Source organism: Lissotriton vulgaris, chromosome 4_1 (assembly GCF_964263255.1).
Source record: "Lissotriton vulgaris chromosome 4_1, aLisVul1.2, whole genome shotgun sequence".
Lineage (NCBI taxonomy): Eukaryota > Metazoa > Chordata > Amphibia > Caudata > Salamandridae > Lissotriton > Lissotriton vulgaris.
This window is the reverse complement of record NC_141691.1, coordinates 1,989,874,143-1,989,901,924: the sequence shown is the minus strand read 5'-3', so window position 1 is coordinate 1,989,901,924 and position 27,782 is coordinate 1,989,874,143. Positions and strand designations below refer to the sequence as shown.

At 45.4% G+C, this 27,782-nt stretch overlaps 1 protein-coding gene across 1 annotated transcript in view; it reads left to right on the top strand.

Moving 5' to 3' along the window:
• Positions 1–27,782, top strand: part of LOC147724808 (1-phosphatidylinositol 4,5-bisphosphate phosphodiesterase gamma-1-like) — a 731,250-nt gene that overhangs the window by 532,121 nt on the left and 171,347 nt on the right. The window contains exon 24 of the mRNA XM_086966316.1: positions 15,430–15,496. Coding sequence (XP_086822442.1) covers positions 15,430–15,496 — 67 coding nt within the window. The remainder of the gene's footprint in view (positions 1–15,429; positions 15,497–27,782) is intronic.

The following is a 27,782-nucleotide window of genomic DNA, read 5'->3' as shown; positions in this document are numbered from 1 at the left end:
AACAGACGAATTCATTAGGAGGGCTATTACATAATGATAAAAAGTCTTTTGAGTTAACGATCCTACAGGACCGATAGATGGGCTTAAGACATGTTAACCTTGCGTTTACAATTTCTGCATTTGGACATATAAAAAGTAAGTGTTCCAAATTCTGGTTGCCCCCTTGGCAAAGGGTACAAAGGGGAGAACTGTCAGGCCTCCAGGAGGAAGTAAAGGTTTGTACAGGAAGTGTTCCCAGGCGCAACATCATAATTGCACGCCTTGCACCGTGTTGAAGTGTATACTCTAAATAAGGCTGGCATTGTTTGTATTCCTGGGAGGCTGCATAGTTCTTATATGACGATAATCTATTACAATGTAAGTGGTCAGTCTCGTAGCTCAGTTTGTGAGTGAAGTTTTTTAGAAAAAGTTTGAGTTGAGCTGGCGACCACGTAGACAAAATTTCCACACTAACTTTTGCAAGCTGTAGGGCCTCTCGCATATTTTTTAAAAAGGTAATATGGGTAGAGCTGGTCTCAAATGTCTCTACTTTGAGTAAACTTCTTAGAGTGCCTTCTTTTGAATGAAGAAGGTTATAGGCCCACCTTATAATACTAGCTATGGCTGTGGCATATGCACTCGTGATGGTACATTCCAGTCTCAATGCCTGTACTGGGGTAGATGTAGAAATATTCAGTAGTTTTTTCAATATTTTACCTTCTACTGAGTCCATATAGGTCCATTGTTTAAAAGGAATATATTCCGAGGCGTAAGACAGGACCGGTGTGATTTTGGCTCGATAGACTTGAATTAGTGCAGAGAAATGCCTTTGTCCAGTGGCCGAGTATAAGCGGGACAAAGCCCCAGCATGTAGGTCACTTTTCCTTTTCAGGTGATTGATTTGATTGATGTTACTCATGTTTTGTGAGAAAATTCTGCCCAGATATGTATACTCCTTTACTTGTTCTAACTTCTCACCTCCCAGTTTCCATTCGTACCTTACCCTTTTCTTCTGATTTGAAAAAGCAACCACTTTGGTTTTGCTTGTATTTGGGGTTAAAAAGTTTTTTATGGAATACTTGTATAAAATATCTAAAAGATTTTGTAGTCCAAAAGGTGTTAGGTCAAACATGACTATATCGTCTGCGTATAGCAGGGAATGAATATATTCAGTGGCTATCTTAGGAGGAGTGCATATCCCTTGCTGCAGTTGGGAAGGTAGGTCACTTAAATACAGTGAGAATAAAATTGGAGCCAAGAGGCACCCTTGTTTCAGGCCATTTGATGTTCGTATTATCTTCGATAGGCCCTTCTCACTCCCCATTTGGACACGGCACCAGGTGTCACTGTGTAGGTTCACTATCAAATGTAATAGCTGCTCCGGAATGCCCATTCTTCTTAATTTTGACCACAGGGTCGGTCTGTCCACTCGATCGAAAGCTGTCGAGTAATCGATGAACGCTGCGTAAATAGTTTGTTTTTTCCCTGTTGCGTACTTGTCTAAAATGGTTTGGAAGATTGCTACATTGTCTGTGACTGAGTGGTTTGAGCGAAATCCGGACTGGAACTTAGGGATTAGACTCAATGAGAAGGCCCAATTTTTCAGCCTATCCAGGATTTCTGCTGCAAAAATCTTCCCGGCAGCATCCATGAGGGCGATTTGCCTATAGTTTCCCGGTATGTTTCTTTTTCCTTTTTTGTAAATCGGGATTATAATACTTCCTTTCCAGGAATTTGGCATTTGACCACTGTCGAATATATAGTTAAATAGCGGCGAGAGCACCAGTCCCCACTCTTTATGATCAGTTTGGTAGACCTTGATAGGTATCTGATCGGGGCCAGATGCACCCGTGCTCCTTGCCTTCCTGATATTCGTAGAGACTGACACTGCCGACGTTTTATTGATCTTAGTATCTTTTGTTTCCACAATTTGTTCTCCCGCCTCTTCATTTTTACTAGACTTATTCTGTTTATATAGCTCACGAAGGTAAATATCCCAGTTTTCTTCTGAAACAGGAGTTGCCTCCAGCTTTTTTTTGGATCCCGTCATTTTTGCAATCAGTGTCCAATATTTGCGCTGGTTCTTATGTTTAGCTGCTTGTTGGATTTCAGTCTAATTGAAGTCCTGCTTCAGTTTTTTCTGTTTAGTTTTTTCTCGTCGTATTTGATTCTTTAATCTATTGATTTCCTTTTTGTTTGCTGACGAGAAGTTCAGATACTGGGCGCGTATCAGCCTATTGAGTTGTTTTACGACTGGTTGGTTCCAGTTTTTATTCTTATTTCTCCATTTACTTTTTACTGATCTGTTGTGTTCTAATTTACTTTGCAGAGCTTGTTTGAGATTATTCGTTAACTGTTCGAAATTCTTTATAGGGTCATCTGAATATATATTGGTCAATATATTGGTTTCGGAAATGAATAGCCTCAGATAGTCCAGATTTTCTGTCCCCCAATAAATGCGACGCCTTGTTATGCTTATTTCCGTTTTTGTTTTGAGAAATATTGGCTGATTGTAAGAAGAGGACTGTGCAATCCAATGGGTTGAAAGGTTTAGAAGAGCATGATCACTTTCTTCATTGAATATTATCGAAAGTCGAATCATTTGTTCTTTTTCTTCGATCCCGCATATAAAATAATCCAGGGTAGAGGGAGATCCATTTCCTTGCCGTGTGTATGTTGCTGGTATGTCACCGTTGATGTTACCGTTTAATATAGTCCCATTAATGCTGGAGAGAAAAGATAATAGTGCGCGTCCTCTCTTATCTGATTTCGATCCTTTTGGGAATTCAGGGAGTGATGTTTCCAAAGATTCCTCTTTAAAAAGACGAGCCCATTTCTTTATCTCACAGTTTGAAATGTTAGCGTTCAAATCCCCCATTATAAGATATGGTAAGTGAGATTGATCTTCAATGATATGGGTGATTATCTCCATTAGGCGGTCAAACAGCGAATCATTATTATTACTGGGAGGTGCGTAGATGTTGAAAAGTAATATTTTTTCAAGTTTGGCTGACGCTTGAGTTCTAAGGGATACTTTTAAACATTGTAGATTGTCTATTTTTGTATCGATTATTTCCTGTGACCAAGAGTGATCTTCTTTTAATAATATTGCCAGACCACCCTTGGCGTGTCCCCTTCTAGATCTTTTTGCCAACGTTTCATATACATAGTATCCTTTTTGAGTAAAGGTATTACTTAACCAAGTTTCCTGGAGGGCAATGATATCAGGGGAGTTTTTGATTGCATGTTTCATTTTTAAATCAGTTTTCCCTGCCAAGTTCCAGGACAATAACGTTAGACCTTTGCTAAACTTGGTGTTGTTGTGAATTTACCGTTTTTTTGCTATTTAAGGTTTCTGATAACCATGCCCACGATTTTATTGAGTTCTCAGTGTTACTAGAGCTTGAATTCCGGGACCATACTGACCTCTCACCTTGTATTACTTGTATTTTGGGTGAATCTTTCCTCATAATATTTGATGCTGAATCTCCCCAATTAAAACTATTATTTTCTTTTCTTCTATTGGTTTGTCCTAATGTACCTTTGTTTAGGTTGTTGATTTTAAGATCTTCCACCGAGATTACATCATAGCCATTTTTGTGAAGAATTTCCTTTTCTCTGATTATTATTCCAGGCAAAACTGAGGAATAAAAGGATACCTGTACTAGTTTGTTATTATCTTTTATTGGAAAGAGTACTAGGTCGATTTCTTTACTTGTCAGAGAGTTCAGGGATGGTATTTCTTGCAAGAGATTGATTATTCTACCACGATTAAGCGGCTCCTTGTCTGAGGGAAATAGCTCTTCGATAGTTATGTGTTTAGATGGAATTACTTCCCATGATTGAGATTTATTATCCTGTAGTTCTTTTATATCCATGATATTTTGCGTTGTTGATCTGTTTCCTATCGGAGGACAAAATTCGTCTGCTTTTGGGTTTAAAAGTTTTTCTGATGGTAATTTTTGAGTTTCTGGAGAGTTCACCAAATTTACGGGAGTGAATTTTTGGAATTTAAGCTTATTCCCTTTTTTCCTCTGTATTCTCCTCAAGGGTTTTCTCTTCTTCTTCCCCCTTACTTGTTCCCTAGTGTTACTTTTTTCAGACTGTCCTCCTTGGCTGAAATCCTGTTCGGCAGTTACCCCCGATAACTCTGCTTTATTTTCCCCGATAATCTGATCACGATTATTATCGGATACTTTATTCGAAAAGATAGGATAATGTTTAGTTTTGTTTTCGGTGATGGTTTCCGATTCTTCTTTGAACAGTTTTTTAAGTGAATATGTGATAAGAGGTTTTTCCTTATTTCTTAGTCCCTTAGTTTTAGTCTTAATTATTAGTACGTCGTTCGTTTGCGTGCTTGCTTCCTGTTGTTTTGGGGTCGCACTTCCATTTTTATGAAAATTATCTATTTGTTGTGATTCGACTGCTCCGGGTTGTTTTGGTGAGACTTTAGTTAGATCTTTTTTCTTTTTTTCTTCAACCAGGAATTTAAGTATTCCTATTTGTACGTCTAAAGTATCGTCCGAGTTTGCTAAAATTTGACCAAGATGAGTTAGTACAGATTCCAAAATTTCTTGTAATGAAAAAAGTGCTTTTGACAAGGGAGAGGCAATATTTTCAGAATTTGGATTTATGAAATTAGGGGCTGATAGGTTGGCCAGATTAGAATAAAGGTTAGGCGATTTTTCTGGTGAACTGGTTAGTGGATGTTTTTGACTTAGCAATATTTCTGTTTTTTCTTCTTCGGTCTTCGTGTGATGATTTACAGATACCACAAAGAATAAGTCGTTGTCCTGGTTTTTTATAGGTGTTATAGATGTTATTTGAGACGTATCTGGGAATGATTTTTGACATTCTTCCGAGAGAGAGAAATTTGCCAAATAACTCTCAGTTGTGATTTGACCTTGTTTATTGGGTTTCTGATCTGAGAGATGTAACGAATCATGGTCAACCTTATTTTTTGGAGGATCCAGCTTATTTGGATCATCAGTTGAATATGGAGAAAGATACTTTTTCTTGGAGAGGGTAGAGAAGTATTGACTTATAGCTGGAGTACTTGATATTTGACCAGGTTTTAGTGATTTGTCAACAGATTTTCTTACAGCTGCGTCTGTCCCCATACGCCTCATGTAGATTGTCCGTGAGCGTAGTTTTTTTAGAGCCCTCATTCTTGGGACCGGAAATCTACTTTATAGCTTATAGTAGTCGCAGCAGGTTTTGTGTATTTGTAATAACTTTATCTTTATCCACAGTCTCAGTTGATCAGTAAGGAATGGGGGGTTTTTCCACGTCGGTATCAGAATTTAGTTGAGTAGTGTCCTCGTGTGCTGAACGTTAGTGGGGTGGCCCGTCCCGTCCTCGGTCGTCCCCGGACGGCCTCAGACGGCCCGCCCTTTGTCCGGGCTTCGTTCCGCGCTTGGTCCAGCGCGCGTCCCGCGTCGCGGAAGGCTAATTGGTTTTTGTACGTTTCGTCAGTGGGCGTGTCCGTGGGCGTGCCGCCTGGGGAAAGAGGAACCAGCTGATCCCAGCTTGGAATTCTGGTCCTCGCAGTCCCCCAGGCTAGGCGCGCTGTAGTTTCGCCCAGCCTCAACCCTTCTGACTCCAGCTGGGAGCGACAGGCAGAGTGTGCGGATTGCAGCTCTCGCTCACACCAGCGAGTCAAGGGGAGGCGCGCCACGGAGCAACAAACAGAGACAGCGTCAGCTCAGGCACAGCAGCTCAGGACACAATCGGTGAGCAGAGATAGAGATCCCTCGCCAGGCACGAGTAGCAGCAGATCACAGTAACCAGATAGCGGTGAGTGGCGCCCGCGAAGCGGGTGTCACGAATTCTTATCCTGCCTCGTCAGTGGGCGTGTCCGTGGGCGTGTCGCCTGGGGGAAGAGGAACCAGCTGATCCCAGCTTGGAATTCTGGTCCTCGCAGTCCCCCAGGCTAGGCGCGCTGTAGTTTCGCCCAGCCTCAACCCTTCTGACTCCAGCTGGGAGCGACAGGCAGAGCGTGCGGATTGCAGCTCTCGCTCACACCAGCGAGTCAAGGGGAGGCGCGCCACGGAGCAACAAACAGAGACAGCGTCAGCTCAGGCACAGCAGCTCAGGACACAATCGGTGAGCAGAGATAGAGATCCCTCGCCAGGCACGAGTAGCAGCAGATCACAGTAACCAGATAGCGGTGAGTGGCGCCCGCGAAGCGGGTGTCACGAATTCTTATCCTGCCTCGTCAGTGGGCGTGTCCGTGGGCGTGTCGCCTGGGGGAAGAGGAACCAGCTGATCCCAGCTTGGAATTCTGGTCCTCGCAGTCCCCCAGGCTAGGCGTGCTGTAGTTTCACCCAGCCTCAACCCTTCTGACTCCAGCTGGGAGCGACAGGCAGAGCGTGCGGATTGCAGCTCTCGCTCACACCAGCGAGTCAAGGGGAGGCGCGCCACGGAGCAACAAACAGAGACAGCGTCAGCTCAGGCACAGCAGCTCAGGACACAATCGGTGAGCAGAGATAGAGATCCCTCGCCAGGCACGAGTAGCAGCAGATCACAGTAACCAGATAGCGGTGAGTGGCGCCCGCGAAGCGGGTGTCACGAATTCTTATCCTGCCTCGTCAGTGGGCGTGTCCGTGGGCGTGTCGCCTGGGGGAAGAGGAACCAGCTGATCCCAGCTTGGAATTCTGGTCCTCGCAGTCCCCCAGGCTAGGCGCGCTGTAGTTTCGCCCAGCCTCAACCCTTCTGACTCCAGCTGGGAGCGACAGGCAGAGCGTGCGGATTGCAGCTCTCGCTCACACCAGCGAGTCAAGGGGAGGTGCGCCACGGAGCAACAAACAGAGACAGCGTCAGCTCAGGCACAGCAGCTCAGGACACAATCGGTGAGCAGAGATAGAGATCCCTCGCCAGGCACGAGTAGCAGCAGATCACAGTAACCAGATAGCGGTGAGTGAATGAGGCTCTTACTGATATACTATTAGGTACCTGGGCCAAACCCTGCTCCATTCCCCCTGTGCATCACCTGGCACCATTACACTGCTCTGGGCAATCCAGCTTTCCTCACCCCAGTCCTGAGAGCCTTGTGGTGCAGGCTTCAGCCAGTACAGTAAACCCAAGCTTGTTCCTACTACTCCTCCTGACAGGGAATAGAAGAGGGTAGAGACTTTTGGTAAGCAGTTTTGTTTCCTCCACAAGTTTGGCCCTTCACTCAGTGAATGCCAGCTGCCTCTTATTATTTATTATAATTATTATTATTATTATTATTATTATTAGAACTTGTAGGGCGTAGCGAATTATCCCCAAGGGGATCTCTCGGCACCTGATTAGCGGACAACATATGAAAGAGAGGTTCTTAAAACATCCAAGTTTTGAGCAGTTTCTTGAACTGTGCCAGATTAGGGCAGGCTCGGATCTTATCTGGCAATCGATTCCAGTGGACGGGGGCTAGGTGAGAAAAGGCACGTCCACCCATTTTGGCTTTCTTGAATGTCCGCGTGCAGAGCAGTTTCCGGTTGCTCGATCTCAGCCGATGCATGGGAGTGTACAGATCTAGTTTCTTCTTAAGGTAAGCGGGACAAGTCCCCTGAAGGGATTTAAACACTGTACACAAGAGCTTAAAGACTTAGTCCATTACTGTAATATTTTGTGGGACTATGCGTTCCACTGTCGTTGTGAAAGAGACTTTTAGGCAGTCTTATGGAAGTGCTGTTTGATGGCTTCCCACTTTTTGGGGGGATACAGTGGAGATGGCCCTGAAGAGCTTTAAAGATAGCAAGACCACTGTGTGCTCCCTGGGCCTTTCCAATCCTCCTCACCAATAGTTTTGCCCCCTCTGTGGCTTTGGTAGGGGCTTCTAATATCACCAATAGCACCAGCAGTTGCAACAATCACCCCTGCCTTTTCGTGGCTGCACACCTTCAGGAGAGTGGCGCAGGGAAAGTAGGCAGCCCAGTCTTCTGTCTCGCCCAGTTGCCTCCCCTCCTTCCGATCCTCTTTAGCATGCCCTTGATGGCACACAGCCGCCGCTTCTGCAAGGGTGGCAGGTGATACCTTCAGACAAGTAGGTCCTGCAAGTTGTTCAGCTGGATTACACCTTACCATTTCTTGAAACCGCGCCGCTATTTCCAACGTCCCCAGTTCAGCTGATGGAGAACCAGTTGCTGCTCTTGCAGCAGGAAGTGCAGACTCTTTTGGCCTAAAGAGCCAAAGAGCATGTACCGGCACCAGAAGTTGTTCATGCTTGTTATTCCTACTACTTATTGGTGCTGAGAAAAGGATGGAGGGGACCTCCATCCCTTTGTAGACCCTTTCTCTGTCAGTGCCTTTTTGTGTATAGACAAGTTCATGATGCTCACCTGGCCCACGTCTTGTCTGCTTATGACCCTGGAGACTAGATCGTAACGCTGGACCTGCAGAATCCTTATTTCCACATCCCTGTTCTGCAGGACCACAGGCATTACCCACAGTTCACGGTAGGCCACAGGCATTTTCCGTTCTCATTCTGACCTTATCCCCACCGTTTGGGTGTTCATGAAAGTGATGGTGGTGATCGCCGCACATATTCGGAGGTTCCAGACTTCCCCTACCTTGATGACTGGTTTTGGAAGGAAGGCTCGTCCCAGGTAGTAGTGAACCACCTCCAGACTGAGGCACACCTCGTGACATCCTTGGGTTCACTAGCAGTGTACCGAAGTTACATCTAACTCCTTCGCTGACACTCCCCTTCATCTAACCCATTCTGGAAATGGTACAGTTTTGTGCCTATGCCCCGGAGGGAAGATTCCAGATAATTTAGAATATGATCTTGATGGTTCAACCTCTGTCTTGGATCTCAGTGAGGATGTCTCTGAAGCTACTGGGACTAATGGCCTATTGCATCCTGGTGGACAATGAAGGCAGATGGCATATTCGGGCGGTGCAGTGGGACCTGAAGTCCTAGTGGGCACAGCACCAGGTGGTTCTTTCCAAACTGGTCCAGATTTCAGAGAAGACTGCAAAAGATGTCCAGTGGTGACTGCAACCCGGAGCTCACAGTGATGACTAATACATTGCTTCTTGTTTGGAGAGGTGGAGACCAGAAGCATCTGAATTTCTGGGAAGGCCTGGCTCCATATAAGCCTTCTGGAGCTGAAAACCATTCACTTAGCTTTGAAAAACTGCCTGCCCTCCATCAAAGGGAAGCTGGTTTAGGTGCTCACAGATAACACCTCTGCCATGTGGTACTGCAACAAGCCAGGCAGAGTCGGGTCATGGAGCATATGGCAGGAGGTGTTGTGTCTGGTCATGGCCAGACTGCCAAGGACTGAGACTTCACCGGTTGAATCCAAAATGGGCAACTCAGCTTCTACATCGATCATACTGAAGGATGCTGGGTGGGTGATCAGCTCTTTATCAGGCTCACTGGCGTAAGAAAGGCAGGGCTGTGAACAAAAAGGACCATCTGTCACTGGATCATACGCTGTATGGAAATCTGCTACAGACTGGCCAAAAAGCAACCTTGTGAGGGCTTTTGATCTCACTCTTCCAGGGCCAGGGCTGCTACCCCTGTGTTGTTATGTGGGGTGCCTGTTTGCGACATTTGTCAGACTGTTACGTGGGCATCACTACATACGTTCAGAAGGCACTATTGCCTGGATAATCATGTCTGCAGAGAAGGGCATTTTGTGCGCTTGGTCCTTCAGGACTTTTTGGTATGAGTCAGTTAACGGACCCACCATCTTGGAGGTATTACTTTGGTAGCTATTTAAAGGAATCTGTGGTTAGAGGTCACTATCAGAAGAACAGGTTTCTCATCTTCAGTAACTCTGTTTTCATTAGAAACTCTATTTAACTGCATATTCCTTCCAGACCTTCCCACCTCCCCTTTCTGTGAACTGGTCTCTTCACATAAAAATATCTTAATTTAGGAATCTGCACACTAGTCGCTGCCAATCTGATTGGCTCCTCGTCTGTGGATGCGGACATTTCAAGAAAGCAACTGATGTCAGCGTGCATGGGTGTCTCCTGTGTAGGTCAATGAGCATCCAGCACTTTGTAAGGCAGTGGTAAAGCTTACAGTTTCCATGTGGTTCCCTTTGCGGGTCAAGCATTGTCATGATAGGAGCCCCATATGAGGGGAAAGTTGGGGAAAGGATGCTCTAGAGCCCTTTCAATTAGAGGTTTGCCTGCAAGGAATTTCAGTTTGGTTGATTCCTGAGCCCCTCTGTATTCCTACTCCAAGCATTATTGTGTGGATGCTGAGTGCACATTCGCACTTTGGCAGAGGTTAACATCACTGTAAATTATTCATCAGTTTTACCTCTGCCCGCTGCCTTTCAGAGCTTGCAATGGAATAGGCCCACATAAGGACTCTATCAACAAGTATCCTTTAGAAGCGCAACTTAGCTAACCTACAATAATGGTCTTTCTTATGGATACGTAGATTCCCACAGATTCCTTTCTGCCATCCCACTTCCTCTGTCTGAAGATGCGATTAGTTTTTTTTAATCTGTTTTACTGATTGATTAGTCCACCATGTGCTGGCCTGAGCCTCTGAGTGTAGAACAATTTGTTAGAACAGATGTCACTGTAACCTGTAACCTTTCCATTACTTTCTTTCAAGTCTTGTGTATCTGTGCCCAGACCCACCCAGCTCCACCAGGCACCAGTAACTGGGTATTTTCAGGAAATACATTCTGAATTACAGTTTAGCCCCTTAAAAGGTTTGCCATTAGGAATCTGCAGTAAACTCCATATCTATCAGAAAGATCACTAGCAAAGGTGAGTGCCTTGTTCTTTACAGTGGAAACTGATACACCAAGGGGCACTTGTGAAGTATAGCAGTTTTTGTAGGAATCTAATGTAAAAGTAAGATGGCTATATTCATATAGGTGCAGTTGCTACAGAAGCTGAGAAACTTGTACTATAGTACTGGTTGATGAGGAGATTCTGTATCGCACCACTTTTGGGTTCAAGTGGTAGAGTTTGATATTTTGTCTGCCTCTTGAGTAATAGCAAGAAAAGATCTTGAGCTTAAGCAAAACGATAGTTGTATTTGCCCTTATGTCTCCTTTTATCACCTCTATCCCAGTTCTTCTCCTTTGCACACCGTAGTAAGCACTTGTCAGAGTGGGACCCTGAGGTCTTGCAAAACATCTTGCCCAACATCTTACCTCCACAGCGGAGATCCACTTCAATTGTTCCTCTGACCTTGGACTTTTTCTATCCTCGGAAAGGAAGAGGTCCGAATTCTAGTACTTTAAGAACAAAATGGAACGTTGTGACTAAAAGGAGCAGCAAGGACGTTGGTTTCACTGAGTGGGGTCTAGGCTTGGAAAATAGATTCTCCGCCCTCTCTAACCTAGATGTCTGTGATTGACAACCATTTAATCCCACGCCTTCGTTACAAAATACCCTTGATGCATGTACTACGGGGGAGTATGGCCATTTTGTAGGTGCTCGAATTGAGTCTCTTAACCCTGAGGTCATAGTAGGATCAAATAATGAAAATGTAAATAACAATGGTATTGATGATACGGTGTTTAGTGGGCTTGTCTCTAGCTCTATACCAGTTACGGCAAATGTCATTGGGAATTTATTGTCCTGGAATGTGGCTGGGCTATGCTCCAAGCTGGATTGCGGAGACTGGTTTGGGTTTGTTAGCCAGTATGATGTTTGTATTTTTCAAGAGACAGGGGCCTGTGATCCTGTTTTTGCTTTGGGGTACTTAAATTTCTATGTTCCGGCCACCAAGGGCCCTAAAGGGCGTCCGATGGGAGGACTTACCATATGGGTTCGTCAGTCCCTAAAGGTTATAGTGGATAATGTGGAGCTTCACCAAAAAGATATCCAGCTTATTAGACTTAAAAGTGTATCATCTATTACCATCGACATCTATAATATATATGCTAGAGGTGGAAATGCTGGAAAATCTGAGGTTCTTCTGACCCTGTATAATCTGCTAGAGACACATTCTTCTAGGAAAAACATAATAATTGCAGGCGATCTAAATCGCACATTTGAACCTCTAGATACTGGTGAGGCTTTCTTAGGTGCTGAGGAAGACAAGCAATGGGATATTCCCGCACTAGATACTATTCCAGTAACTCGCTGGACTGAGGATATCTTAGGTTTAAATGCAATGTGCCTCGAACATGGGTTAAGAGCTCTGAATGGCCAGACAAAGTCAGATAGAGTACCAGCTATGACTTTCAATAACGGGAGAAACAAAAGCTGCATCTATTATGTAATTTGTAGTATGTCTCTTTGGTCATTTGTCAGCGATATGGTTGTAATGGAGAGGCTTGAGAGCGACCATAACCCCTTATGTGTCTCTCACAAATGGTGGTTGTCTGATGATAAAGCTTCTAATCCTTGTGATGAACCTCTACCCCCGTTGATAGTACCCACAAACGACATGCGCAGATTGAGGTGGACAAGTGTTAGGACAGATGAGCTGGTCTTAGAAAAAATAGGAGTGGCTACTGACAAAGCTATTACGGCCCTAGAGTGTGTGGCAGGGCATCCCCCGGGCCAAGGTGACACTACTAAGGTGCATGAGATTCTCTTTAACGAAATTAAATGTTATTTTTTAAAACCTGTAAGCAGAAAGAGGGCACGTGCTTATAGAGCTGCCAAATGGTATAATCATGATTGCAGGGTGGCACGAACCTCTCTGGGAGCAGCAATTAAAAGTAAAAATGTGGGGGCTATTCGTTCAGCTAGGAAACATTACAAAAGCTGCATTGCCAAAGCGAAAAGAGACTGGGACGAAGCCCACTGGAATAAATTGAAATGTGCAAGTGATCGAAAACATTCAAGATTATTTTAGCACATTGTCAAATGGGGTCAAGAAAGGATTGAAGAGGCAAGTACCAACAACGTCCCACAGGAAGCCTGGGTCAAATTCTTTAGTGAACAGTATGCCACTAGGGACCAGACTGTAAATAGTATTTGCCCTACCCACTGTCTGGCAGAAGACAATTTCTTCACGCAGAGTGAAATACAGTCCGCCCTTAAAACTGTACATAGTGGCCGTGCTCCTGGCATTGACGGGGTCCCAGCGGACGTTTTTCTAAATGACACGGGAAGGTGGTGTAAATACATTTACCTGTTAATAAACCACATTGCCAGGGGTGCAGATATCCCGGTATCATGGCGGGGTGCTGTAATCATTCCGGTATATAAAAAGGGAGATCGTGCCCAGCCTTGCAATTACCGCCCAATCAGTTTAATTGATACTGTTCAAAAAATCGTGGGGCGTGTAATTGTAAATAGATTGTTAGATTGGGCGGAGGACCACAATATTTTATCTCCCTTCCAGGCTGGGTTCCGCAGGGCAACTAGCACTGTGGATCAAGTCTTTCGTTTTCAACTGACCGTGGTGCTAGGAGGAGGCAGTCTTTATGCGGCATTTGTCGATCTGAGGGCTGCCTTCGACCTGGTACCAAGGGCAAAACTGTGGGAAGTGCTTGCGGCTTTAGGGGTCCCAGGGGTCTTGCTGTCCTTGATTATGAGATTGCATAAAGGTACTTATGCCAAAATCCAATGGGGTGGGTACGGTAATGATACTGCTGAATTTCCTGTTGAGCGCGGGGTTCGGCAAGGGTGCTCAATGGCACCAACACTGTTCACCCTTTTTATTAATGGTATTGTCCCCCGCATGCAATCTCAGGTAGTGGATGCTCCCTCTCTCGCAGGTGTAAAAGTTCCTATTTTAATGTTCGCCGATGACACGTTAATTTTATCTAAAACCCCAAGTGGTCTGCAAAAAGCATTGGCAATATTTGATGAGTTCTGCGGGAACCACGGTTTGGAGGTGAACGCGTCCAAAACAAAACTCATGGTTTTTAATCCACATAGAAATTTTAAATCTAAAATCACCATGAGTGGACGCATTCTTGAGATTGTAAAATCATTTACATACCTGGGGATCCTGATCTCTAACGATAACAGGTGGAACCAACATTTAAATATCGCTATATTAAGGCACAAGCAATTAGCTGGTACCATCATAAGGGAGCATAGGAAATCGTTGACCAAACCGATTAAACCACCTCTGATTATATATGAGGCAAAAGCAATTGGGTCAGCTTTGTATGGGGCTGAGCTGTGGGGGCATGAAAATCTGCATGAGCTCCAAACATCTGAGAACACATTCCTTAGGAAACTCACAGGTACCCCACAGAGTAGCCCGTTGTTGCCCCTGAGATATGAGCTTGGCGGAAGAGAAATCTCGGAAATGGGCAAACTACGACCGATTCTATACTGGCGTAGGCTCTGGACCACGCCAGAGCTTTCCCACTACGCAGATGGGTTCATTGATGTCATCAAAGCAGATCGTTTTAACAAGATTAAATGGTTCAAATCATTAAAACTTGCACTATTTGAACTAGGACTAAATGCATTATGGTCCGATCCAGCTGGGGCATCATTTCCCACCAAGTTAACCCTAAAAAACATCTTTTGGGAACGGGTTGCTAACAGGAGTTTGCTTAGTACCAACAGTGGGTCCATGACCACCAGCTTTTTTGAGGTTAAATTGTACCCTATATACGAATTGTATTGGGATTACATATCGAACCCTATGGATAGGAAATTGCTTTTCCAACTAAGGGCTGGTTCTCTCCCTCTTCGTAATTTAACATCTAAATGGAGAGAAGGAGGCCTAGCTACTTGTCCAGTCTGTGGGGAAGGAAACGAAACCCATGGTCACTTTTTGTTCTCCTGCCAAGTATATTCTGCTCCAAGGCGAGCCTGGTTGGCTCCTATGTGCAGGAATTTGGGTACTAAAAGCACTATGGTAGCATTGCGTATTGTTAGATCTACTTCTTTGACTTGGATCACAATTGCCACCGCAAAGTACCTGGGGTGGGCGTGGGTAATAAGGCAGAGATTGCTAGTAGGGTAACTACTCTCTGCCTAGTTGTACAGATTGCTAGATTACTGTCTATTCTCTGTTTGGTTTATTTCACGTGTCACTAGGAACGCTATTTTATCGATTTAATGTATTATGATATTATAAACAGTTTTAACGGTATTTTTAACAGTAATGAACTTTACACCTGTGATTATGTACCTTCTGCTGTAAATTAACTGTTTTATAATGTGTTACGTGCTTATGTCAAATATGACTTTTGTAATTTAATTGTCTTTTTATTACGTGTTTGTATGTCTGCTTTTATGAGTAATACTCGAATAAAGCACTTTTGAATTGAATTGTTATTCATGACAGTGTCTTCACCCTTGGTTGCTTTTTCTATTTTCAAATGATCTCTTGAAAAACTCAAATAAAACAAATGTGTGATGTTGATAAATGCTGTCCTGCCTACTCTTATGGATCATGTGGAAGCAACCAGCCACCTGCATGAGTACACTAAGCAAGAATAACAATAATCCTAATACAACACCTCAACCAGCCCTACTGCTTACAGTGTTTTTTGCTCTAACATACTGAAAAGGTTCTGTTAACTATCTCCCTTCCATGTGCTTCTGTTCCACTAGTCTGCTGAGAACAGCCCACTGGGGAACTTTCTGAAAGGATTCATCGATGTGCCTTCTTGCCACGTAGGTGAGTTTCCTCTTGCTTACAAGTTTATTCTTTTTACGGTGTTATCTAGTGTTTTTTTTCGTATATTCGAATTTTGTTTTCCATGTTATTTACAACAAAGCCAGCCTAGCCGGTTGAGAAATCAGATTTACTGAAGCCAGTAGAGCTTAGGTTCAAATTAGATTAATGTCAGTCTTTCCTGACATTTGACTGATTCTTACTTGGCCTCTTTTAGAGATATCAAACACAAGGAGATGATAGACGCAGCACTGAAACTTTTCAGACACTAACCCCCAGTCACTATTAGATCTGGGCTGAATCCATCATCGGTCTTTAGCTCACTTTGCCACCCCAGTTCAGACCCAGCCATAGCCAAATCAGTCTCGACCCTGTTCCTCATGGGAACAATCCAGCCCAAACTGCCAAGCCATGTCTTCCCTGGACCGGAAACAAGCATCCTGGGACCAGTTTCAGGGTTACACCCCTAATCAGCCAGGCTATCTAGAATCTAGTGGCAAAGTGAGCAAAGGACCCCCGTCTGGGCATACCCTGACAACTTAAGGCGAACAAAGCAAACACAAGGAGATGATGGACGGAGTGCTGAAACTTTTCAGACACTCACCCCCAGTCACTATTAGATCTGGGTTGAATTCATCATCGTTCTTTAGCTCACCTTGCCACCCCAGTTCAGACCCAGCCGTATGCAAATCATTCTTGACCGTGTTCCTCATGGGAACAGTCTGGCCCGAACTGTCAAGCCAGGTCCTCCCTGGACCGGAAACAAGCATCCTGGGACTGGTGTCGGTAACACTAGTAGATGCACATGTTCTGCATACTCCTGTCATCTAGCGATGGGCTTAAATATTTGCAGGTTCGAAGAATTCTTTCGAGTTGTAGGGTATAGTGATTGCTCTCTTAGCTGGCAATGCACATGGGCATCAACTTCTAGTTAGTTGTTTTTTCCCCATCAGGACATCTAACATATATTCAATACTTGTCGGGCTTTCCTTTGGGCCCATTCAACCACTTTTCGACTCCAGGAACACCCTAAGAAACTCCACTCTGTGATGATTCTTTTTTCTTCAAAGTTGTATTCAGCAGACCCCTACCTTCTATTTTTTATTATTTTTTTGTTAATTATCTCTATTGGTCTTTTCATTTTTTCCCATTTTCTCAAGGTACATGACCTAGCTAAATGTAAAAAAAAACCCAAAAAAACAGTGTTTCCAGTTATACATTATAGTTTTGTAACAATACTGTTGCGGGTGAACTACTCATGTTACAGCAGATCGCATTTCGATGCGTTACATCACATCATCTTTACATCTAGGGGCTGTTACCCATAACGTCTTTACGATCATCTAATCTACATTCCTCCCCACACTGCTTAATCGCCCTTAGAGAAAGGAAGAAGACAAGGAGAGAAAATACTACATAATGGCATTTCCCACAACATTAAAGCCACCCATATCCGATAGACCTGGGATTAGCAGGTTGAAAACAGTCTTATGAGGCCAGTGAGACAGGCCAACGAGGGGGTTATTCCATAGGAAAAGAGGGAGGAGAAAAGTAAATATGCCAACAAGATAAACATTTTCAATATAATAACTGTGAACAACATAATCAAAAAGTTGCCATCTATAAACCATTATGAATGCCAATACATTACAAAATATGGGGCTGTGAAATGCAGGAGACGTGACAGGACAGCACATTGAGGTGGTAGTCAAACTCGCGTCAATGCTTGGAACTAGCCTCAGAAGTGCCAGCATCGGGACAAGAGGGATTGGGAACCACGCTACACCGGGCATGCGCCACGAGGCGACATCCGGTGTGATGTGAGTGAGTGTCTCCATGCTCCCGTCCCCCGCACCTCCAGGACCCCCGACATGTGGCCCATGGAATAGCTGGCTAGGTGGCATTGCCCTCCCCAGCATTTGCAGTGTTAAAAGCTGCCAGTATGGCATCCCATTGTGTCGCTATGGGACATTTCCGAATCCCCGCCGTCTCCTCCCTGTGAAGTGCAGTGCTTTCTGCCTGCGCCCATATCTTAAGTGAGTGTGTCCAACTGATCATCTCTGGGGGGTTCGCCTGTTTCCGTCATTTTGTAATTAATCGCTTGGCAGCTATTAGTCCTAAATCTCTGAATCGTGATGTAACCCTGTTCTTCTTGGACCTGACATAAACTCCTAATATGCAGAGCTGCCACGTGGGCGCCAGGGAGGTGCCAGTGCAGAGCGCCAACGCTGCAGCAATGTTCCGCCAATAAAGTTGAAAGGAGGGGCAGGACCACAACATGTGAAGTAGATCCGCGTCAGGCGGATGGCAACGTGGACACTGACAGGGAGCAATATTAATATATCTGTGAATGTTGTCGGGAGAGAGATACACCCTCTGTATGATGTATGTTTGTATTAGCTTAAATCTAGAACTCCGTGGTATATATGTAACCCCAGCTAGAATACTAGTCCATTCCTCGCCCGTCCAGGGTCGACCTCTGTCGGCCTCCCAGCGGGGGCAAAGTGTCAGCATTGGCCTCAGCGTGTGTGTGAGTAAGGCTGTCACCAGCCAGTGCACTATGTGAGAACCCGCCCCCATGACATGTAGGTATTGCAACAACAGGTGTGTCGGCGGTTCAGACGTTAAATCCCCCAGGAGGATCGACAGGGCTCGTATTAGAGAGGTGTGCAGCAGAAACTGTCCAGCAGGCAAATCAGTATCTTCTGCTTACTCCTCAAATGTTAAAAGTATGCCATCTTTGTAAAAGTCACCCAGAGTATCTATTTCCGCTGTGCGCCAATGCCGGAGGGAGGTTTCAGAGGTACTCATTTCCCCTCTAGGCGCCCCCAAGAGCGGTAGTATCGGCGCGTACGGGAGTGTCGCACGGGTAAGGTACAAGCCCTTTTTATATCATCGGTGGGCAAGGCCCGAGTGAAGTTGGAGTGGACGTGGGGACCGGGCAGCCGAATGAAGTAAGTGACATATTTGGGCGTGAGTCTGTGGTTGCTGCAAGGCCGCAGTGTCCTCAAGATTAGTGTCATTGAGCCACTTAGTTACCCATTGCAGTTGAGCTGCTATGTAACACAACTCCAAGTTAGGAACAGCCAGTCCTCCCTGAAAGGCGGGGGCGTATAATTTCCACAGCGCGACTCTGGGTCTGCCTTTGTTCCATAGGAGGTCTCGGGACATATGCTCCAATTCACGAAAGGTCTTAGTGGGGACATAAACCAGTAGGTTCGAAAAATAATACAGTAGTTTGGGAAGAACTACCATTTTCAACAAGGTAATGCGACTCATGACGTTCAATGGGAGCAACCTCCAGAAATGCACCTGCGCTCGTACCGCCGAATTTGCCCTCGTCAAATTACCCTCCAATAAATCATCTGGGGTTCGATATATACGGATCCCTAAGTATCGGAAGGTGGTGGGATACCAAGGGAGCCGCGAACCGTTAATGAACACATCAGTTTCTGTTTTTGCCGCACTAAAGGGAAACACTCCAGACTTGGCCCAATTTACCCAGAGTCCTGACATTTCCTCAAACACCCTCAGCACATCTGCTATGGACGCGGGTATATACCCCTACCTTCTTCTATGCCTTACTTTTGTGGCCTGAGGCCCTCTTCAGGGATTTGTAGTCCTTGTCTAAGGATGTCAAGATTGCGTGAACAGTGATGGAAAGGACACCCTTCCATTACTGTCCCCAGTGCAACTCCAAATATCCGTGGACCTTACATCATCAGGTTTGCAACCTCTCCCTCGACGACACCTTGTGCATGGCCTGCCTCATTTTTGATCCAAGAAGACCCTTCATTACCAACTTGAATGTAGGTGGGCCTATTCGAGAATGGAGAGACAGGAGTCGGATGACACCCCAAACATCTTTGAGGAGCACAGAGTCAAGTCAGAGGATGTAGAAGCTGGCCCCTCTGAGGCACAGCTCATCCATTCGTCTACCATCCCTAGAGACAGCCTTTTCCTCAGAGTCCGCCGAGGAAATAGAGCAAGACACAGGTGCCTTGCAGACACTGGTGAAGTCTTCAACTGTGATTACCATTGTCTTCAACACACAGCTCAATCCAGCACAATGGACCAAGCCGAGGCTGAACACTGGCCCAAGGGGTTCAGGTATCAAGCCCAGTGCCTAAGAAACAGTGAGTTAGGCCACCACTGCATTTGGGCCTTGGTCGGCACTGATCCAAGTCTTCAAAACCAACAACGGGTTCGGCTCTAAAAACTAGATTGACGCCAAAACTGCCCATGATGTCAAACACTCAATTGACTCCGAGAACCTACTCTGGACCAAAAACACCCTAAATGGCCTGCTCTGAGGAGTCAAAGCTACCCATCCTCCAGAGTATGCAGAAAAGATTGTTCATACTTCCTCAGACACATACTATCATTATCAAGCTGCTGCCAAGCAGAGACTTTGCCACAGAAACGGAAACTCACTTTTGAGTAGAAAATTGCTTTGGAGTCTCCACCTACTGAGTACAAGAGGGGCACTAGCCTTCTCACTTTTCCACCTCAACCTCTGCCTTCTCCTCCTCCCCCTCCACCTTTTCCACCACCGTAACCTCCTCCACACATTTCCCATCTCCCATGTTCAGCAGAGGGTTCACTTCATTCACCTTACGGGGAGGGCAGACCACTTCACCCAGCAGACCTCTACAATATACCTTACGACTCTGTGTCTACTGACGACCTGTGGGATGACTACAATATTGTTCCCTCAGGTGACACAGACCCAGATCTGTACCCATTAGGCCATCCCTCCTGGAGAACACCACATCCTAACACAAAGTCATTCAGAGGGCAGCGACCTTTCATAAGTTGGATATGCATGTCCTCCAGAAAGAGGACTTCCTGGTAGAGATGCTATTCAAAAGCCAGTGCATGGTACATGTTCCTCCTCGTTGCTTAAGGGTATGCGCAAGACCACCACATACACCTTCAAGGGGCCTGTGACGGCAAGGGTAGTTACTCCCCGGGTAGGCAAGAAATACAAGCCCTCTCCCAATGACCCGCCCTACATATGTGAGAAAGTATCCCCCGATTCTTTGGTGCTCCACACCCCTTCTTCTTATCAGAGACAGCAACAAGCCTCCAACCATCATTCTCCATGGTGATACACCATAGCGGCGTACTAGAATAACAATAGCATTACATGTGTATTCGTAAAGCACATGTTCACCCGTAGGTATCTTGGCTCTGAATAACAGATGTTTACTGTTACCCAACTCAATTGTACTCATTTTATCAACCTCAGATGGATGAAAGGTTGAGTGAACCCACCGGGATTTGAACCTGTGACCATGAGTTCGAACACAGGCGCCTGCAATGGACTCATTAGTCTACTGAGCCACCAGACCTGAAAACAGAGGTATGGGAAAGGGAGGATCTGGTAAAGGGGTCCCTAACTTAAAGCAGTGACTCCCCTTTGCTCCCCGATCACACATCACCTGTCAGGTGACATTTTCTAGGATTTCCTCCCCTGCTGGAGAAGAAATCTTATCAGACAAGTGAATGTTAGACATAGTTCAGCTCGGCTATTGCCTAGAACTTCTCTCATCACCACCCAACATTCCATCCCGCCCCCAAGCACCTGCTCAGCATCAAACATATGCGCCTGTTAGAGGAAGAGGTCCAAGAGCTCCTTCAAAATAGCGCCATTGAGTCGGTACCTGCCCACCAACAGGGCTCAAGGGTTTCTCACTTTATTTTCTTATCCCCAAAAAGGACGACTCTCTCAGACCTATTCTGAACCTCAGACTCCTCAAAAGATATGTTCTTTCTGAACATTTCCACTTGGTGACATTCCAGGATGTCATACCTCTGCTACAGGAAGGTAACCACATAGCAGCCTTAGTTACTAACAAGGCAGAAAGGTCCAAGGATTCCAAGGCTAAACAACGCTTAGTAAGCTGGTTTTATAAGTAGATGGAGACACACTCGAAGCTCTGGACCAGCTTCGTAAGAGAAAGCGAGTTTGAGAAAAGGGGAGTGTGTGTTCCGTGAAGCGTCAGTATTGTACTTATTGGGATGAATGCCCGTTCTTTCAGATTTTCATATAGAGGACACGACTACTTCAAGTTGCAGTGTGACATCTTTATTGTTGTGTTGTGAGACATAGACAGCCGACATGTGTTCGCCCCCTATTGGCGAATTACGCCGGGGCTTTCTCAAGGCTATTTACACAAATGTAGCGTATAATACAACTGTTTCCATATTGTCAAGATTCCAAAGACAAGAGTTTCAATACTCGCAGAACAATATTCTTCTGTAAGATTGCAGAAGCCTGAAAAGTGCAGTCCGGTCCCTGCTCGCGGCTCTCGGCATTAGGTATGTGCATGGGTTGAATTGCAGCCTTAGACCTCAAGGACGCCTACTTCCCAATCCATCGTCCCCATCAACGCTCGTGGTAAGTGATGGCATTATTAGTTCAAAGTACTCCCCTTCGTCATCACCACTGCCCCCAAGGGCCTTCACCAAGTTCCTGCCAGTGGCGGCTACCCACATAAGGAGAAGGGACATCCATGTTTTCCCCTATCTTAACAATTGACTTATTAAGAGTGCAGACGGTCAACACTGACTACACTGACTACAGCACACAGAGGCAACTATTTCCCTTCTCCACAGTCTTGGGTTTGACATAATTGTAGCCAATTCTCAGCTCCATTCCCTCCAGGACAAACCCTTATTTTGGAACAGTCCTAACTTCCGTCATCTGCAAGGCCTACTCCAGCACTCAAGTCAAGTCAAGTCAAAGAATCTTTATTCGGTGATTAAAAAACACCATAAAAGCACACTCATATTTACATGTTAAAAAGTCATTAAACATTTCAGGGTTCTTTGTACAGTGAATTAACAAAACATAAATACAACAATATAGCCATATTTAACACTTAAAAGTTAAAGTAAAACATTTCAGTCTTCTCCTCGAGTAAGCCTTAAACGAAGTGCTACCTTGATAAAGTTCATAATACTACACAGTGTTAGGGGTTCCTCAGCTTTCTGTAAGAATACAAGTGCCTCCCTAGCGTGGACCAAATTAGCATTTTTCAAAATATTTACAAGGTATCTGCGTCTGGGCATTGAGTAAAAGGGGCAGAGTAAAACAAAATGAAGGGAGTCCTGCGGAGACCTGTTGTCGCAGCCGCAGGGCCCCTTCTGTTCTATTGATGTAGCAAACCCCGCTGGTGATGCCAACATAAATGGAAGAAGGTTCAATCTGAAACGGCACATCAGGAACCTATCCTGTGCATTGTACATGAGGAACAAGTATGGCTCCATACCTTCCACGCTCTTCACTAGGTGATGGGCCTTCACTGTCTTTTTGCACCCTTCAGCCTCATCTCTGCGTAGGTTTTTCCGCTCTAGAAAAATTCTCCCTACATGAATTATTCTGGGCTACAATAGTTACAGGATGAGTAAAGAGGTTCCCAAAACCTAGCTCCTCCAGGGTATTCTTCACATAGAGGAGCCAGGGGATGCGCATACACTTGTCCCTTTTTAGGCAGTCCGATAAGATTTCTCTACTAAGTGTCGCATCAGGATTGTACCAGATTTTTAACCAAGCGATAATAGGCCTCAATTTTATCAGATCTTCTATATATGGTCTCCCTAGCTCCCTATGGGCAATCAAACCAGCAGTACTTTGTGGTACCCTCAAGAGTGATTTCAGATATTTATTTTCTTCACGTTGGATACTGGTGGTATTGACAAAGCCCCATACTTCTGCCCCGTAAATTACCTTGGAGCATGATACTGAGCTGTACAGATTTATCACCTGTTCCGGGGACCATCTTCCTAGCCTCCTGCCATAGCTAGCAATTGCCCCGTTAGATGCAATCATTTTACCACAACGTTCCTCCACCAGGGTATCAAACCGCAGGGCACCATCAAATGTTACACCAAGGTATGGAAACGTTTTGACCTCTTCCACAATGTAGCTCCCTATTTTGTATGTAAATTTAGAGGTGGTTTTTTTCCCCGCCAGGAGCACATAGGATTTACTCAGATTTACAGAAAGGTCCAAGGCACTCATGAACCTAACAAAACCATCAATCAGGATTTGTAGGCTCCTTGGTGTCCGTGCGATCAGTACCGCGTCATCTGCATAAAGCAGAACAGGAATATGACGCGACCCAACCCTTGGGCAATCTGCCTTCAGACCTAACAGAGACTGCTCCAAATTATTAATATAAAGGGAAAACAGAAAGGGAGCAAGAATGCAGCCTTGTCGGACTCCACTCTTACAGGGAAAAGAACTAGTCAGCCCCCCCTCCCTATTAAAGCGGACTTTGGCGGTGGTGTCACTGTGCAGTTCCCTCAATATATTAATTAGACCACTCTCTATCCCCATACTAAGCATCATGCCCCACAATTTTTCCCTATTGACGTGATCGAATGCTGCTGCCAGATCCATGAAACCCATGTAAATGGATTCATCACTAGCCATGGTATACTTGGCAGTCAGCATATAAAGGTTCAGGCACTGGTCACTAGTGGACCTCCCTGCCCTAAATCCGTATTGAGTGTCCGAGAAGATGTTTTTTTCCTCGGTCCACTCGGACAGTCTATTAAGAATTGCCCTCCCCAAAAGTTTTGCTGACACATCAATCAGGGAGATCGGGCGGTAGCACTTTGGGTCATCCCTGTTGCCCTTTTTGAAAATCGGCACAATTACTGCCGTGGACCAAGACGGGGGCAGGCCACAGATGATAGCAGTATTAATAACCCTTGTCATTAGGGAAGCCCAGAGTTCGATGTTACTCAAAAACAGATCAGGGGGGATTCCATCAGGCCCCGGAGCTTTATTTTTGGTCAGGCCCTCAATCCCTGCAATGATCTCCTTAATGGAGAATTCTACCAGTGGAGCCTCAGTTGGAATGGCCGGTAGGTCTACAGTAGAACCAGGCTCATGATTGTACAGGCCCCTATAGTGGTTGACCCACTGCTCTGGGAGAATATTGGCCCCTATATCCGGGGTATCTTTTTCCTGGAAAGTTGGGTTATTAATTATTTTCCAGAAACCTGCTAGGTCCTTTCTTTCCCCCGCTTCTCGTAAATCTGCCCACGCTTCTGCCTGCAAGGCGAGTTTCCTCCTCTTAATTTCCTTTTTATAAATTTCTCTGCACACCTTAACTTTGTGGGGGGCCCTTGGTTTAGTTTTAAGGCAGCTTTTCAGCTTCCTCAAAGCTTTGGAGCAATCTTTGTCGTATTCCCGTGGTTCTTAAATGGGACACTAGTCTTTAGCAAACCATCGACCAGATTAGCGATCTGGTCGAAAGCTTCCATTATCCTCGGTCCGCGGACTTCTGTGTCCAAACAATCATTAATAGCAAGTTTGCCTGCGTCCACCAGGCCCTTGTAGAACTTTTCCCCGTCTATTTTAGCCCATTTTAGTCGCCTGCCCTGGTCTGTTGCTCTCTCAGTGAAGGTGCATTGAACTCTAATACTTAGACCCACCATATACTGCACCTCCAAGACAAGAGGGTTATGGTCACTAAAGCCACTCCATTCGATCCCTACACTAGTTGTCTTATTAATTAAGGACCTTGAGACCAGAATGTAATCTATGAAGGAAGAGCATCCTCTACCCTTAAATGTCGGGGGGAGTGTGCCATCCTCCTGCATCCCTACCATATTAATGGTGTGTTCAAGGTCATATTTAAACCGTAACATTCTGAAAGCTGAGCCCAACGGCGTATGAGAGAAATGCGGTCCCTTCTCCATAGGGCATCGGGACCAATCTGTGCTTATTTGGACCAGTACCGGGCACAAGTGGCAATTATAATCTCCCATAACCACCTACCCATGTGACTGCCCATTTTTTTGGCCTGTTATGACCTGGCCCAACCTATTATCTAATTCAGTAATAAGAGAGATGTTAGATCCCGCTATCTCGTTGTTATAAAGGTTTACTGCAACAACTCTAAGACCTTTCCCAGTGAACCTGACTGCCTGAATCCTGTGGGAATTCCAATCAAGGCAAGTGTAACTTCCCGGAAGGCTCAGATCTGTATAAATAGCTAAACCTCCCATGGCTCTCCCTGATCTTGATTTTTGAGCAGGTACAAAAAAACACTTATACCCTTGCAGATGGAAATTATTCTCCTGGGCCCAGGTCTCCTGCAGACAAATTACATGGAATTTTCTGATATAGTCAAGCTACTCCAGCACTCAAAGGATTGTAGCCTTTAGCCATCTTGTGCCTGTTTAATATCCACTACGTAACCTCACCTTAAGAACTGTTTGCGCCTATTGGGCATGATGGCTTTGTACATTGCTATCGTACCTCATGGTCGGCTACACATGGTTATCCAGTATTGGGGTATCTGTCATAGATTCACATGCCTGAATCATTCCCCGTCGCCGAGGTGGGAGTCCCACGGTACATAAAAAAAGCAGTGCCAAAAGTAAATTACAGTAGAAGGCCCTAAATACAGGCCTGAGGCCTATATTGCAGTCGCCTATCTACATCATAATGCAGAAAAGACCCAAGTCTTTGTCACAGCCAATCAACTGTTAGCACCGCACGTCATGTGGAAGGGAGTCTCCCTGAGTGCCAGCTCAGTTTTTCCTTCAGGGTGTCAGAGAAGAAGGCTTTGTTCAAGCCTTGCAGAACATGCGACAAAAAGAGAGTCCATGTTGATGATCAACATAAGGACTGTATATATTGCCTCTATCCATCTCATGAGGCCCAAAATTGTAAGATTTGCTGCACCTTCCCTTCTAAAACCTTGAGGGATAGGGAGGCTAGAGTCTTGTTATGGCTCAAATCTTATAATGATGATGAAGATGATGGAGCTTCAACATCAAGTGAGACCAAGATCTCAGGAGAGAGCATCAAGGGAGGGGAGAAAACATCTGAAAACCACCCATTCCACTCCTGTTACTTCTCAAAATTCTCTTCCAGCTTCTTCAGGACCTTCTACTGTTAAGGATCCTATGAAACATAAAACTGTGAGTAAGACTTGCTCTGTCTCTTCAGCCTTTTCTTTGTCTACAATTTCATCTTCAGCCCCCTCGTCGACGGCTATTGTGTCTACTACTGCTATTACCTCACCAATCCTGTCAACTAGGATTTCTATTGTCGCTACAAAGACCATCGTCGACGAGTCATCGACGAGAACCTCGTCGTCGAAGCATTCATCAGAGAGCACCATCGACTACAGCTTCGTCGTCGACGAAAGCACCATCTACGTCGTCGACGACTGTCCCGTCGACGAAGAAATCAAGCCCGTCGACGATGACCCCGTCGACGACGATCCCGTCGACTCGAGCCCTCCGTCGCCGATGCCTCCGTCGATGTTGAGTCCGTCGACGATGCCTCCGTCGACGTCGAGTCCGTCGACGATGCCTCCGTCGACGATGCCGTCGACGACGAAAAAGAAGAGTCCAGTACCATCCACAGAATTGACAACAGTTTCAATGGCGTCTACACCAGCAATGCAGGCATTTTCAACGCCTATTGCCTCCAAGAGCTTTCAACTTCGCTCTTTCCAGAGAGAGGAGTATTCTTATATTTCGCCTCTTACACCTTCTCACCTCCTCGATGCTTATGATCCGGACGAGGAAGGAGACTATGAGGATGATGACAATGAGGGAGCCTTCGGAGTGGCCCGCCATCCTACTGACTTGATTATAAAATGTCAGGATGACGATGAAGAGGATTATGTTACACACTACTATCAGGAGGATATTATGGTTCCTCATCATGCAAGTTATCCAAGGGCATCAGATACAAGCCACTTACCTCCTACCCTCATTCAAGACCTGCAAGCCATGTTAGCTGGCTGCAGACAGCGATTTCCACCGCAGCAGGTCATTACACCACCGGCTTCTGCAGCAGGAACAGAACCTGTATCACAGCCTCAGCCTTCCATACCCAGGTCATCGGACGAAGAGGTAGAAGAAGGAGAGCTTCCTGAAAATCCTCCTTCTGATCCGTGGGATACATATATAATTCCATTGCCTTCTCCGCCAACTCCGCAACCATCTGATTCTCCACCTGAGGATATAGGTGGATTTCACAATCTCATCCAAAGAGCTTCCACCAGATTCAAACTTCCGGTCAATGTGCAGCAGTCTGAGTGTTTTCTACATGACTTTAAAGAAGGCACCAGAAAGATTTCTAGAACAATCCCGATAATTGACTACATCTGGAAGGAAGGCATAAAGATCATGAAGAATCCTGCTTCCGTGCCAGCCGTCCTGCCAAGGATTGACAAGAAGTACTGAGCTACATCTGACAGTCCATCCTGCCTTATAGGTCACCCGAGGCCAGACTCGGTTATTTCTC